The 14,639-nt window shown below is 49.0% G+C and overlaps 1 protein-coding gene across 5 annotated transcripts in view; it reads left to right on the forward strand.

Moving 5' to 3' along the window:
• EVA1C (eva-1 homolog C) overlaps window positions 1–14,639 on the forward strand; it is a 76,050-nt gene that overhangs the window by 54,152 nt on the left and 7,259 nt on the right. For 3 of the 5 annotated variants that reach the window (XM_039229075.1, XM_039229103.1, XM_039229112.1), the window contains exons 5-7: window positions 4,906–5,049; window positions 11,280–11,360; window positions 12,777–12,866. In XM_039229075.1, coding sequence (XP_039085006.1) covers window positions 4,906–5,049; window positions 11,280–11,360; window positions 12,777–12,866 — 315 coding nt within the window. The remainder of the gene's footprint in view (window positions 1–4,905; window positions 5,050–11,279; window positions 11,361–12,776; window positions 12,867–14,639) is intronic. The other 2 variants (XM_039229084.1, XM_039229094.1) reach the window with 2 other exon arrangements.

Below are 14,639 nucleotides of genomic sequence, written 5' to 3' on the forward strand. Positions count from 1 at the left end.
GCATGTGATACAGAGAAACAAATGCAAGCCACACACCGTCACCTCCACTGTACCATGTGGGTCCCACAGACCAGTGCTAATTCTTTGTGGGAGGAGAGTACACAAGCGGTGTGAGTTCCAGGAGGTGAAGATGATCAGGGGCCATCTTGAAGGCTGTAATGGGCTGAATTGTGTGCCTCTAAAATTCCTATGTTGGAGTCCTAACCCTCAGTACCTCAGAATGTAGCTGTATTTGAAAAAAGGGTCTTTTTCTTTTAAGTTTTATTTATTTATTTTTGAGAGAGAGAGCGAGCGAGTGAGAGAGAGAGAGAGAGAGAGAGAGGATGAGAGGAAAGAGAGGGGGAGAGAGAATCCCAAGCAGGCTCCACGTTATCAATACAGAACCTGACAAGGGGCTCTCGTGAACTGTGAAACCATGACCGGACCCAAAATCAAGAGTCAGAAGCTTAACTGATGGAGCCACCCAGACACCCCAAAGAGAGGGTCTTTAAGGAGATGTTTAAGTTAAATTAAGGTCATGTGGATGCTAATCCAATGTAACTTGTGTGTGTCCTTATAAGAAGAGGAAGTTAGGACACAGAAGACGCACACAGAGGAAGACCATGTGGACAAAAGGAGAAGATGGCCATCTGCAAGCCAACGAGAGAGGCCCGGGAAGGAATCAACCCCGCCGCCATCTTGGACTCCCAGCCTCCCGAGCTGAGAGGAAATAGATTTCTGTTGTGTAAGCTCCCAGTCTGTGGTACTTTATAGCAGCCTTAGCAATGCAATACTTTGAAATAAAACTAAGCTGTAAAATAAAAAGGAAGACACAGAAAACTGATGACTAAGCCAGCTGTGAGACTGTCTTCAAAAAGTGAGCTCGTACTGCCCCACCAGTTCAACTGAAGCTACATCTGGTGTCTTATCTTGAGGGTGCTGACCCTTCGAAGTCACTTCTGAAAGATCTTTGAGCAAGTCAGATCCATCAGAAGCTGTAGATCTTATTGAAGGGAAGGAAAGGGAAGGGAAGGGAGGGGAGAGAAGGGGAGGGGAGGGGAGGGGAGGGAAGGGAAAGTGTAAACGTGTTTGATCACTGCTGGCCCCAAATGAACACCAGTGAAATAGCGTCTCCTCACAGAAGGGGGTGGGCCTTCCCACAGACCTGGGCATGAACTTCAGAAAGGTCCTTTGGCTGGGCGTCCACTGTGACGTCATTTCCTGCTACAGTTACATTTTCTGGGTGGGGTCCAGACATCCTGCTGTTTCCTTAATAAGAGAACGAGAAAACCACCCAGTGGGCCCCAGAGGCTGGGCTAAGGCCATCCCAAGGCCACGTGTGGGTGGGCCTCGACTTTCCAGCCAAAGATGAAGGTGCCAGGGGCCCCCACTGCCAAGACGGAGTCGCTTAAGAGCAGCCTAATTATCAAAATAAACACACGTTGTGAGGATGAATTAACTTCCGTTTCAGTGCTAAACAATAGCTAAAAGAAATGTTAAATTAAATGGCTGAGTATCGTGTTATCAGCTGTATGGGGGGTGGAGAATAGTCTGCCAGGAAGAGAGGGTGCAAACAAACTCAGCCTGAGAGGGAGATAATCACTTGGAAAAAAAATCCTGCAAAGAGTTCAGAGCTCAGTGTCAACACGGATATGGTCAGACCTGAGTCAGACCTGAATTACCTTGGGCCGCTTCCTGAAAACACACTGTGGGTTTCACTCTGACCAAGATACATTCTTTGGCTCCCAGGGTAATTTAAGGGTGCAGACGCCTGCCTCTCTAAATCACACTTGTCACAAGACCTCCTGGGTCGAAGACGGTTGTGGTCTTATAAATGAGAGGGTTTAAAAAATTTTTTTTCTTTCTCTGTTAGTCTTAAAAGAATCTGGTCAGGCACAAGTCCTAAGAAAATATAAGGTTTCTAGAGCCCTCATACAATTCTGGCAGGACCGTGACTCAGTACAACTTGTCTGGATAACAGTTCGGCGGCGCGTATCCAAAGCCTGAGTATTTTGAATAACCTTTGACAAAACAGTCTACTTCCAAGAACTCCCATGGTGAATGTCGTGCTTGTGTGCAGATATTTAGCTCTAAAGATGTTCCACACAGACCTGCTGCTGCTTTTTTTTTTTTTAAGTTTATTTATTTATTTTGAGAGAGGAGGAGGGGCAGAGAGAGGGAGAGAGAGAATCCCAAGCAGGCTCCACGCTGTCCAGGCAGAGCCCAACTCGGAGCTCCATCCCATGACCATGAGGTCAAGACCTGAGTGGGAATCAAGAGTCAGACGCTCAGCCGCCTGAGCCACCCTGGCGCCCCACACACGACTGCTTCTAATGTCCAATGCCGGAAATCAGCTGAATGACGATTGTATTGCTGTCACGTCCATGAAAGGAAAAGCCATGCAATTCTTCACAATGACGTTCATGTTAAAATGTTCACAGATGTATTAACAAATGGGGGGAAAAGGGAGTGTGCAGAGTAATATGTCCGTGACCCCACTGAGAGGAAGGACAGTCACACACAGAAGAGACTAGAAGGAGGTTCTTTAAAGGTGAATTGTTCTTTTCCTTGATGGTTGGATTTGCTGGGAATTTCTGTTTCCCTAGTTTGAGCTTATCTGGGCTCTTCTTGTTTTCAGCTACAAACAGGCATTTCCTTTGTTACGGAAGAAACAACAGTGGTTACATCAGACTTCTAAGAATTTCTTAATTCAGACGGCTACTTCTTCCTAAAGCAGAGACCGTACAAGAGATTCTCAGATCTCTTGACTGCGAATCCTGCAGGGTTTTGGGAAAGGACCACTGATCGTGTCCTGCTCAACACTCGGGATTGTCGGTCTTCTCAAGTTTTGCCAATCGAGAAAGTGGAAAACATATTTTTCATTGAGGTCTTCATTTGTATTTCCCTGATTTATATATTATATAAATAAACTATCCTATGCGACTTATTATAATATATACATATATTACATATATGATAAACAGTGTACTCCATAGAGTGGTTGGGAACACCAAATCAGATGGCGTACATGTGCCGAGAACAGAATTGGTCGTAATGTTAGCTGTTGTTATAAGGGGACCCAACTTTGTAAGGTCTCTAAAAGTCCCTCCGCTGTTCTCTGCTCTTCAAGCTCTTAATTCCTCCCAGTGGGTATTAGTAAAATTGCTTCCAAACTGGTCTCCCTACATTTGGTTCCCTTTCTCTCCCAGAGGGCCCTGTACACTGTCGCTAAAGGACAACAGCATCAGGCCATCCATTTCTGTAGGCTCCATGTTGCTTGGAGAGTAGCGTCTGTCTTTGGGTAAGCATTCAAACACAAGCTCTGTCTCTCTCCATTTTCCTTTTCCTGCTCATTCTCTATGACCTCCCGGCCCGTATCCACTCTTCCAACTTGCAGTCAGCCCCCTAGACTCCCCTTCAGTGATGCCAGCCCACCGGGCTGGGTGTTTATGCCTTTCTCTCTTGCTCGCCTCTACCTAATTCATGGTCTTTCTCCCATGACCAAGCCCCTCTACGCCACAAAGCCTGCCATGACCACTCTGGTTCGCACTGATCTCTCCCGTCTCTGACCCCGGCACCTCGTGTCCTGGTCACTCACTGGGGACACTCACCTTCTGTATCCCGTGGTTAGGCATCAGGTCTCACGCGTGGGTTCTGTCTCTCCAGCTCCAGCCCATCCTGTGAATGCAAAGCAGATTTCTTCTGCCTTGTCTTCCTGACGGCACATCACGCCTCTGCACCGCGTCCTCTGTGCGTGTTGAATTAATATTTACTAATTGTGATGGCGTGATGCCAGGTGCCAAACAACGTGGCCTCATGTTTATTAGTACATTTCATTCACTCATCAGGGTGTGGGAATTAAATGACGAACTAGATAGGACGGGGCCCCTGTTCTCGTGGAGTCTATGTTCATGTGGGGGAGATGGATTCTCAAAATAGACAAATAAAATATATTTTTTTGGATTATACATTTTATTTTTATTTTTTAAAATATAATTTATTGTCAAGTTGGCTAACATACAGTATGCCGAGTGTGCTCTTGATTTCGGGGGTAGATTCCCATGATTCATTGCTTACATACAATACCCAGTGCTCCTCCCAACAAGTGCCCACCTCAGCGCCCATCCCCCATTTCCCCCTCTCCCACCCCCATCAACCCTCAGTTTTTTCTCTGTGTTTAAGAGTCTTTTATGGGTTTGCCTCCCTCTCTGTTTGAAACTTATTTTTTCCCCTTCCCTTCCCCCGTGGTCTTCTGTTATGTTTCTCATAGACAAATAAAATATTTTAAGGACTGGCAAAGGACATAAAAGAAATAAGAATCTTCATTCAACTTTCTACATATTTTGCCTGTTCTGTATGCAAGGTCTGTTACATAATTTGCGGGGCCTGTTGCAGAATGAAAATATGCGACCCCTTGTTCACAAACATGTACGATGGGGCACCTAGGTGACTCAGTCGGTTAAGCATCTGACTTCGGCTCAGGTCATGATCTCATGGTTCATGGGTTTGAGCCCCGCGTCGGGGGGCTCAGAGCCTGGAGCCTGCTTCAGATTCTGTGTCTCCCTCTCTCTCTGACCCTCCCCTGCTCACGCTGCCTCTCTCTCTCTCTCTCTCTCTCAGAAATAAATAAAAACATAATACAAAAACCATGTACCAATTTCAAGGTGGTGACAGCAGAGCATTACAGTAAGCTCAGGATTCTTCTAGCACATGTCAGGAGGCTGGCTCTGGCTATACGGTACTTAGCCCGTGTGATTTCCATGGTAAAGCATCTTGGGTGCTTTTATGAGTCAGAAAATAATCAGAGAAACTATCTCTCTGAGATGTGAAAGCTCAGTAGATTTCCTTACAGAAAATAACAGAAGCCATGTGGCGGCCAGATACGGAATGTACCGTAATGTTCTTTTACTGTTCCCTGCCTTTCAGACTGTTTGTCTTACTCAGCAGTGCAAGTGTTATCCAGAAGGTGCTATGGAAAGCAGAGGTGCAAACTCATCGTCAACAATCACCATTTCGGGAGCCCGTGTCTGCCAGGAGTGAGAAAATACCTCTCTGTCACCTATGCCTGTGGTAAGAAGACACCCTCCACAAACCTCTCGAAGGAAGACCCTTCCTCTTTGGGAGGCGATGGTCGTGTGAACAAAAGGCATTTGCTGGCAACAGGCCAAACGGTGCTACTCCTGAGAATACGTCATTGTCCCACATATTCAAGAGTCTCTTTTTCTATCCTTTCTTCTTGTATATGCTGTTCACGTTAGAAAGACCGTACAAGTTCTTTGGTCAGAATTTGTTTTAAAAGCACTTTCAGTGGGCACCTGGGTAGCTCGAGGGTAAGCGTCTGACTTTGGCTCTCGTGGTTCGTGAGTTCGAGCCCCACGTCGGGCTCTGTGCTGACAGCTCAGAGCCTGGAGCCTGCTTCAGATTGTGTGTCTCCCTCTCTCTCTCTGTCCCTTGCCCATTCATGTTCTCTCTCTCTCAAAAGTAAAAACATATTTTAAAAAACCCCAATTTTTAAAGCCCTTTCAGCAATCAGATTGGCAGCAAACGGGGAGAATAGGAAAAGACCAAGTGAATAGGGTAAGACTGATGTTGTTAGAATAGTGATTTTATTTTATTTTATTTTTCTTTTTTTAAATATTTTTATTTATTTCTAGGAGAGAGAGAGAGAGAGACAGCGTGAGCAGGGGAGGGTCAGAGAGAGAGGGAGACACAGACTTTGAAACAGGCTCCAGGCTCTGAGCTGGCAGTCAGCACAGAGCCCGACACGGGGCTCGAACCCACTATAGCGAGATCATGACCTAAGCGAAAGTCGGACGCTTAACCGACTAAGCCACCCAGGCGCCCCTAAATACGCTTTAAAACAAAGAAATTTGGAATTAAGAGTGCCAGACTACAAGTCTCCATATTGTTAGAAATGGGACTTAAAAATGATTCAGGCTGTGGGGGTGGCCATATGCCATCCAGCTCAGCTCACAGGGAGACTGTGTGCAGGAGAGAGAGGGAGAGAGAGAGAGAAAAAGAGAATAAGGAAGCAGAAATGCCCTGAGAAGCAGAGAAGGGAGATGTCAGAGATGTTAGCCATGACCTTGGAGCTTCAGCCCCTCCCTGAGGCCTTGCTTCCGGGCCCTGTCTTCTGACAATGGCCTTCCAGCCACATGATACCTCCCCACCTCAACCCTCTATTTGGCTTAAGTCCGCTCACACTGGTTCCTTCACTCACACCCAAAGAGTCCTAATCAGGACAGATTCAATTAGAAATTAATTACTGACAGTCCTCAGTCTTCATATCAACTTCCACATCAGCTAGGAGACAGGTTTTTTAAAAATGTAAAACCTTTCATTCCTATTTGGTGACCTAGAAAATATTCAGACGTTGCAAATCATTTTTTTAACGATTCTGGTTGTACAGATAGGAGCCACCTGGCCGGGGCAGAGGGGGAAGGGATATTTTTAAAATCGTAGACGCTTAGAAGGTGATTAGAAGGTGTCTTAGAACGTATCTGCTTGATGGGGGGAACAGGCAGTATTTGCCTCGCAGTGAGGCACCCTTCCCTATGGCATAAGTCCTGGGGTCCACACTGGTGGACAAGGAAGGGCGTGTCCTAGGGAGATGGGAAGGACACGGTCAACCTGCACAGCCCCGTGTCTACAACCGAGCTGCGAGCCCCATCTCCGACCTCCGCCTCCTATGAATCATTTCCAAACGAACAGTCCACGTGTCGGGATTACCAACCAAAAATGCACCGTGCCCTCAGAGAGTAATTAGTGCCGACTCACTCTCGGGTAGCTTTATGCAACTGGAATCTGATGAACCAGGCATTTCATTTTCTTGCTTGAAGACACTGGGGAAACCAAGCCATGCTGCAGTGTGACCTTTTTCATTGCTTTAGGGTGAGCATTTGATCTGCTGACTCACCGCTGTGGGTACACTGATAAAATGGCTGTTGGCAGCTCACAGAGTTAGTCAGAGCCTAAAACCCAGACGGGTAGGTTAACCTGGAGCCAAACAATACGTCTGGGAGCTTGTATGACAGATCCATACATTTTAGAGCCCCCTAAGCACACAGATTAAAATCACTATTCTAGGGGCGCCTGGGTGGCTTAGTTGGTTAAGCGTCCGACCTTCACTTAGGTCATGATCTCGAGGTTCGTGGGTCCGAGCCCCGCGTCGGGCTCTGTGCTGACTGCCAGCTCAGAGCCTGGAGCCTGTTTCCAATTCTGTGACTCCCTCTCTCTCTGACCCTCCCCTGCTCACGCTGTCTCTCTCTGTCTCTCTCTCTCTCCTAGAAATAAATAAAACATTTAAAAAAAATAAATAAAGTGTATTTATTTATTTTGAGGGAGAGAGAGAGACACAGAGGAGGCAGAGAGAGAGAGAGAGGGAGGAGAGAACCTCAAGCAGGCTCCATGCACAGAGCTGGATGCAAGACTCAAACTTATGAACCATGAGATCGTGACGAGCTGAAACCAAGAGTTGGGCACTTAACCGAGGAGCCACCCAGGCACCCCCCCTCAAATTTCTAACAGAAGGATATGTAATTGGCTGGGGGTCAGGGAGCTCCGTCCTTTGATCAGCCCTGGCCAGAGACCATGTGACATAGTTATAAACATGGCTGCCTGGAGAGAGGGAACCAGCCAAACCCCACCCAAGTCAAGATGCTCCTGGGTCGCCTGAGGGGCTCAGTCTGTTGAGCATCCGACTTCAGCTCAGGTCATGATCTCGCAGTTCGTGAGTTCGAGCCCCATATCCAGCTTTGTGCTGACAGCTCAGAGCCCGGGGCCTGCTTCAGATTCTGTGTCTTCCTCTCTCTCTGCCCCTCCCCTGCTTGTGCTTTAAAGTTTAATAAACATTAAAAAAAAAAGATGCTCTTACATAAGAGGGTCAGAGAAGACCCAGCCCAATAGAGGTCTGTTCCAATACCCTGCTTCTGGCTGCAACCTCTGGTCCAGACTGGGGATTCTACCCAACAATCTTGTCCCCACACAGGGGACAAGGCACCCCACCCCGTGGGGGCGCATTAGGGAAAGTACTCAAGCTGAGGGCCTTCATTTCTGTAGAAACACATGCCAGTCACCTCCAATATGACTCAGGCAGTGGGTCAGGGGTGCCTCACTCACAGCGACCGCGATTGCACTTCTTGGTTGGGGGGTAGGGAAACTGCAGTGAGCAGTAATGTCTCCGCCCTGGGAGCTGGTGGGGACCAGGAGGGCTTCCCAGAGGAGGTGGTGTAGGAGGCAAAGTGAAGCGGGGAGGAGAGAAGCTTCCCAGAGGAGGTGGTGTAGGAGGCAAAGTGAAGCGGGGAGGAGAGAAGCTCAGGTGCAAGGAACAGCACAGGCAAAGGCTGGGCGGAGAGCCCCAGGGCAGGACCGGACTGTGGGACCTGGGGGATGGGAGTGTAGGCTGAGCTGTGGGTCATCATCAGTTTGCATCTTAAGAAGAACGCTCCACCCTGTTTTATAGAGCTTCATTTAATCCTGGCTCTGTCTCCCACACAAGTGCTTAGGCTGGGCAGAGAATCTCAGCACCTCTGTGGACCTTGGGGGGCGATCCAGGCTGTGGGCCTTTTGCGGTTCTGACTGTAGGCAGCACGTGTGGCCCGTGTGGGACCACTCAGCACAGAGCACAGTGAGGGGGCTGGGACGCAAGACTCCAGCCTGCTTCTTTAACGCGCTGCTCAGTGAGGTCCCCTCTCCGCGTTCCCTCCAAGTTTAACCCTCAGCCATGCTTCTTGGACATGTGATTGCAGACAGCCCTCCTAACAGGACAGGCCAGACCCGGACAACTCAGCCTGCTCTCCCCCTCGCGTCTGCAGGGATCGTTCCTCTCTCTATCCATGGCCACTAGAATTTGAGTGTCGCCAGGACAGAGAGGCACAGCCAGTGTCCCCAGCCTGATAGTTCCTGAGAGACACAGGAAACCTGTGGACCTCAGCCTAGGGTCTGTACAGCTCCTCCCAGGAGATGGGGCAGGTGGGTGGGTGCCGGGATTTGGGGACAGGAGGGCTGGAGGGATGGTGGTACCAGGATTTGGGGGCAAGCGGAACAGGTGCCAGGATTTAGGGCCAGCAGGGAAGGGGGTTTACCAGGATTGGGGGACAAGAGGAGTGCGATTCAGTGTAGGTGCTCACGCAGTCTGGGCTCCCGCTGAGAAGGAGAAGTTACACAGAGAGATCATTTTTTTCTCCAACGTGAAGAATCTTTTCGTGCCCTAAGTTCCACCTGGGGAGACTTCTTTCTTAAGGGCCGCACCGACCCAAGCTTGACACAGAAGATTTATTCAGGGGGGAAGAATCGAGGTGGGCGTCCTGCCCAAATTTAGTGAATCATCTTCTCTGGCTTCACCTAGACAGCCTCACAGGGACGGTGCAAGTGGGAATCACCTTTATAATCCTTCATCCGGTTCCCAAAGGCTAAACACGCCATGGACGGCGCAGCATCACGGAAAGATCGAGGGCGTGTGTGCGCAAGACCAGGAGTGAGGCGCTGCCGCTTCCATCTGAGCCTCCGTTGTCCCATCCACGGGAACGGGGATGACACACATCTTCACACCATGAAGACGGCACAAGACGCACTGTTTAAAGTGCTGAGCCCGGGGTCCAGTGCGTATTAGGAGCTCCACGAATAATAGTTTGCTGATGTTTTTACAAACGGATCTGAAGTGGAGAGAGGCAGGTGTGAGGGGTGGTGGTAAATCACATCCCAGCCCCTGCCGTTATTTTCAGGTTCAAGATCGTCCCACTGGCGGGGCCGTTGCCATGAATAAAGGGGCCAGTTTCCTGACACACAGCAATTCAGCATCTTGAGGCCCGGGTTATTCTGCAAAGCTCATCTGGACTGCGCTTGCTCTCTGAGCAGTTCATCTTTCTCAAGCTGTAAAGCCTCTGTTTGCAGTGAGCCCAGCCCTGCTCGGCAGTATCCTGAGAACAAGGGGAGGGACAGGTGTGAAAGAAGCGTCACTCCAGGCGGGGAGGACTTCCTCCTGGCAGGGAATCAGGGGTGTCCCTGCAGGCCGCGGAAATGACCAAACGGCTATGTCATCAGAAAGCATTTTGTGACAACGAGGTTCGGCTCTCGGGCCGCTGCCCGGGATCGGCGTGGTCAGCCCAGGGGCATTCCTGGGTCCCCACCCCCACCCCCGGACAGCTTCCGCCACCTCCTGTTATCGTCACCTGACGGTCACCTGGATGTGACTGTCACTGCCAACAGGCACGAAGGCACCAGGGCCTCCTGCGCACGGAAAATGCACAACTTAGGAGTGTTCTGTGGGACAGCCCTCAAAGCATTTAGTTAAGCGCTTTGAGAAAGGAAGTGAGGTTTTCTAGCTGCTGAAGATGTCTTCCCAACTCTTTTTAAAAAATCAGTGCAGTTGAACTTGGACAGTTTATGTTGGCTCACTCCTGTTTCCTGTTGCCACTACTCCCAGATACCAGCTGGGCTAATGAACAAACAAAAATAAGCAATTTTCTGCAGGAAAAATATTTGGTTTCCTCTCCCTTCTCCCAGCCGGCAACAGGCACTTCGCCTTTAGAATTCCTGCTTTGCCCTCTGCTTTCGCTCACAGTACAGCCCCGTCAGCTTTGCTCCGGGCCATCTTGAGATCAATGGTTTATTCTTAGGGTCGGTTCTGCAGAATCTTTAATCACCTTCCAAAACAGTCTGTTTGGCTGCCCCCTCTCATTTTTCTCTTGTCCTTATAATACTTAGAGGATCATTCTAGCATGCGGTTTTAGAATTCTCTTCCAGGCTTATTCAAGAAGCGAGGACTCAGAGCTGTGGATGAAAAGCAGAGGCGGAGGCAGGAGAGGTCTGTGGTGGATTCCCAGCTGATTACAGTCATTTTGTGTCACTAAATCTCAGAGAAGTTCAAGTTTAGAGTTAACAGCGTTATTGAGGTGTGATTTACATACCTTCAGAGTCACCCATTTTAAGTAAAAACAATTCAATGCATTCTAGGAAATTCACAGAGATGCATAGGCAACACTCAACCACAATTAAAAAAAATTTTTTTAAATGTTTTATTTATTTTTGAGAGAGAGCACAAGCGAGCAGGGAAGGAAAGAGAGAGAGAAAGACACAGAATCCGAGGCAGGCTCCAGGCTCTGAGCTTTCAGTACAGAGCCCGACATGGAGCTCAAACTCATGAACCATGAGATCATGACCTGAGCCGAAGTTGGACGCTTAACCGACTGAACCTCCTAGGCATCCCTGAAAATTGACTTTTAAAAAAAATTTTATCCACATTGTACTTAAAACATATATTAAAGGTACAAGTATTTAAAATATTTCTTTTTGGCTTTTAGTTCCCAAGAACATACTCACAGCGATCGACCCAGCCATTGGTAATCTGAAACCTTCCTTGAAGCAGAAAGATGGTGAATACGGTAATTTTTGTGGCTTACTACCAGCATTTTTCTTTAAGTGAAGGTCAATGGCCCCACGTGACCACAGTCCGGTGACATTGGTTGGCAAGGGAATGTCAGGAGGCTACTGGGTTTACCAGCTCCAAGAATGGCAGGGCTGTGGCGAGCGGTCGCAAAAGGTGGCCAGTGTTTCGTCTTGTTTTTCAGATTATAAGTGGGATAAAGCCTCTTTCCATTCCCTTATTTCTTAACCAAAGTGCCACCTGGAAAAAGAGATCTGCCCCAAAACAAATTTGGGGTTCCTGATGATGGGCCTGCTGGAAAGAGGACCCACCAGGAATATGGGCGGGCCAGACCTAGGCTGGGCCTGAGGGCCCCCTGAATCCCCTTCCAGAAGCCTCCTCCTCCCTCTGGTTTTCACTGGGCTATTATAAATAGGAGGGGGTGGTGAGCATTTTCATTTTCTTTTCCGACCTAGAATGGAATTCAGCCCTTTGGGGCTCTTGATGGGAATTGCAACGTTTCTGTAAAGCATCTAAGATGCTGCACCTTGTGTGTTGAAAGTTTTATATTACTTTCACTACACTTATGAGGTCTTCTGCCCCTAAATATAAAAGTGAAGTAGGCTTGACATGGAAAACGGGAAAACACCAGGACATAGAACTCGCCCCTACTCTCAAAGCTTAGAGAGAATTATTGTTAATGTTCTGTGTTCTTCTAGCTACCCCCGCCACCCCACCACCAGCTCTCCGCCAGGCTCTGCATCTTCACCCCCACCGCTCTTTCTAACAGGGCTCCCTACCCTGAGCCCATGAATATCCCGGTCCCCCAGCAGTGGAGGCCCGAGAACTCTGTGCCACCTTCTTCCGAGGCTTCTGCTCTGTCTCACATCCCCGGGGTCCCCAGATCTCTCAGGCTGCCCATTGCAAGCTCAGTAAGCTCCATCACAAGTGTGGCCAGGCATTGGAAACCAGACCTGCCCTGCATTTTGCTGTCATTTCCAAAAAAGTGGCCTCACACAATCTCCCTCCATAAGCTCCCTCCTTTCTTACCTGCGGTCAACAGCGCAGATGGCAGCTCTGTGGTTCCATACGCGGTTAGTAAGCCTCCCAGAGGCACGATGAATGCCATTGCCTTAAGGACGGGAATATCCATGAGTTCCCTCCTGCAATGGGTGGATGAGCCGCATCTGAAGTTGGAACCAACACATTTTAGAATTTCTCAATCCCTCTTATCACTCAGTATTTTCAGAGACTCTTTACTCAATGCTCTTGCTGGACTTAGAGTCTTCTATAATTCAGTCAGAGGTCCATTTATTGGATTTCCATGACTTTTTATTTATTATGGCAGTCCTGGGTTGGGAACAGAAAGCATCCTGTGAATGGCCGTGATTAATCGCTCTTGTGTTTTGTTTGTTTGTTTTTTGTTATGAAACAGGTATAAACTTTGACCCAAGCGAAACGAGAGTTCTGAGGAAAGACGGGGTTATGGTCAGCAACTCTCTGGCTGCGTTTGCTTACATTAGAGGTAGGTCAGTGCATCGAAGCTTCCTAGAATGCTTTACCGAAGTCTTACTACCAGCTGCGATATTTAATGACAACACTCAGCTAACGAGAAATGACTTGAAGTTGGACTCCACACCTGCCATCTTCTAAGGTCTGGAAACATAGGGGCCCAAATTCAGGTGCGGTTCCAGCTGGATTAATGCCCACCAGAGAGCCTCATGGGGAGGAGGCAAAGAGATCGAGTCACGCTGCTTAGGAATAGTTTCCTCTTAGAGAAGTAGGAACCCAAGGGAGTACATGTCCCAGCTTTAAAATCTGGGAAGGATGCAGGATTATTAAATCCCACCCTTGGCTGGCAGAAAATGGAGTTGAAAGATCCCTTAGTAAACAGAACAGGCCATGCCCTGTGAAGGCAGAGTCTCCTCCTGACTCACCAGTGTTATTACTTCTCACCGTTGCCAAGGTGCTTGATAATCTTCCCCTCGAGGATCAGTCGGACTCAGCCCTCCCTGCCCAGCAGAGCCAAAACCGTGCATCGGCGTCAGCGAGGGGACAGTGTGCGCCTTCTTTCCTCGCCGCCCTGTCTGCTCACCTTGGGGTAGACCGTACTTTGTCATGTCAGCTCCGCAGGTTCCGGCAATGTCTGCCTGACTCTGTGTAGGGAGGCCAAAACCTCTGAGGCCTTCTGTGCAATTCGTGTTAATACAGTGCGTTACGGCATTGCTGTGCAAGGCCAGCCAGGGCGGAGGCTCTTTGGGGGTAAGCCTTCCCCAGAGGAAAAGGAGAGAGTAGGGAAACATCTCCAACGCAGGAGACGGAAAGGATGGTTTGGGATCCTCTACGGTTTGATTGTCTTCCCGCGTCCATATTCCTCCTGAGTGTGCACTGAGTGGTTGCTGGTGTCCTCTGAGAGGCTTCTCTCTTCAAATCACCCTCCGACTTCCATCTCTTGCTATTCCTGATAACATTTATGAGGTCTTTGTTCCCCTTCTGTATAAAAGTAGAGTATGTTTGATGTGGCGAACAAAGGAGCACACCAAGACATAGAACTCACCCCTACTCTCAAAGCTTAGCGAGAACTGTAGTTAGTGTTCCGTGTTCTTCTAGTCCCCCCCCCCCCACCCCCGCGCCAGCTCTCCGCCAGGTTCCGCATCTCCTTCTGTCAGGGCTCCTACCCTAAGCCCATGAATATTCCAGTCCCCCAGCAGGCGAGGCCCGAGAGCTCCGTGCCACCCTTGTCGAAGTTAAGTGCTATAAGGATTTTTTTTTTTTCTGTCAAAAATATCCCCACGTTTTCAGAGTCCCTGGAGAGCCCCTGGAGGAAAGTCATGAAAAGTCCTTCAGGGAATAACGATTAACCAGGAGCCGTGGTGACTCTGCTCGCTGAGCTGTGGCCGCGCTGGGCCTCGCCGGTGCCTCCCGACAACTGGGTCGGTTAGTGACGGACCCTGTAGGCTGGCAGCTTCAACTGCAGAAATTCATTTTCTCACAGGTCTGGGGGCTGGAAGTCCAAGATCAAGGTGCCTGTAGAGTTCGTTTCTAGTGAGAGCTCCCTTCCCGGCTTGTAGATGGATGCCTTCTCACTGTGCTCTCGCATGAGAGGGGGAGAGCGAGAGAGGAGGAGGAGGAGGGAGGAAAGAGAGAGAGAAGGAGAAAGGGGGAGAGAGAGAGAATGCTCTCTGGTACCTCTTCTTTTAAGGACACTGATCCTGTTGGATTTGGGCACCGCTCTTAATGACCTCATTTAACCTTCATTACCTCCTTATAGGTCCTGTCTCCAAATATACTCGCATTG

The sequence above is a fragment of the Hyaena hyaena genome, unplaced genomic scaffold (assembly GCF_003009895.1).
Source record: "Hyaena hyaena isolate Hyena2069 unplaced genomic scaffold, ASM300989v1 scaffold_2, whole genome shotgun sequence".
Lineage (NCBI taxonomy): Eukaryota > Metazoa > Chordata > Mammalia > Carnivora > Hyaenidae > Hyaena > Hyaena hyaena.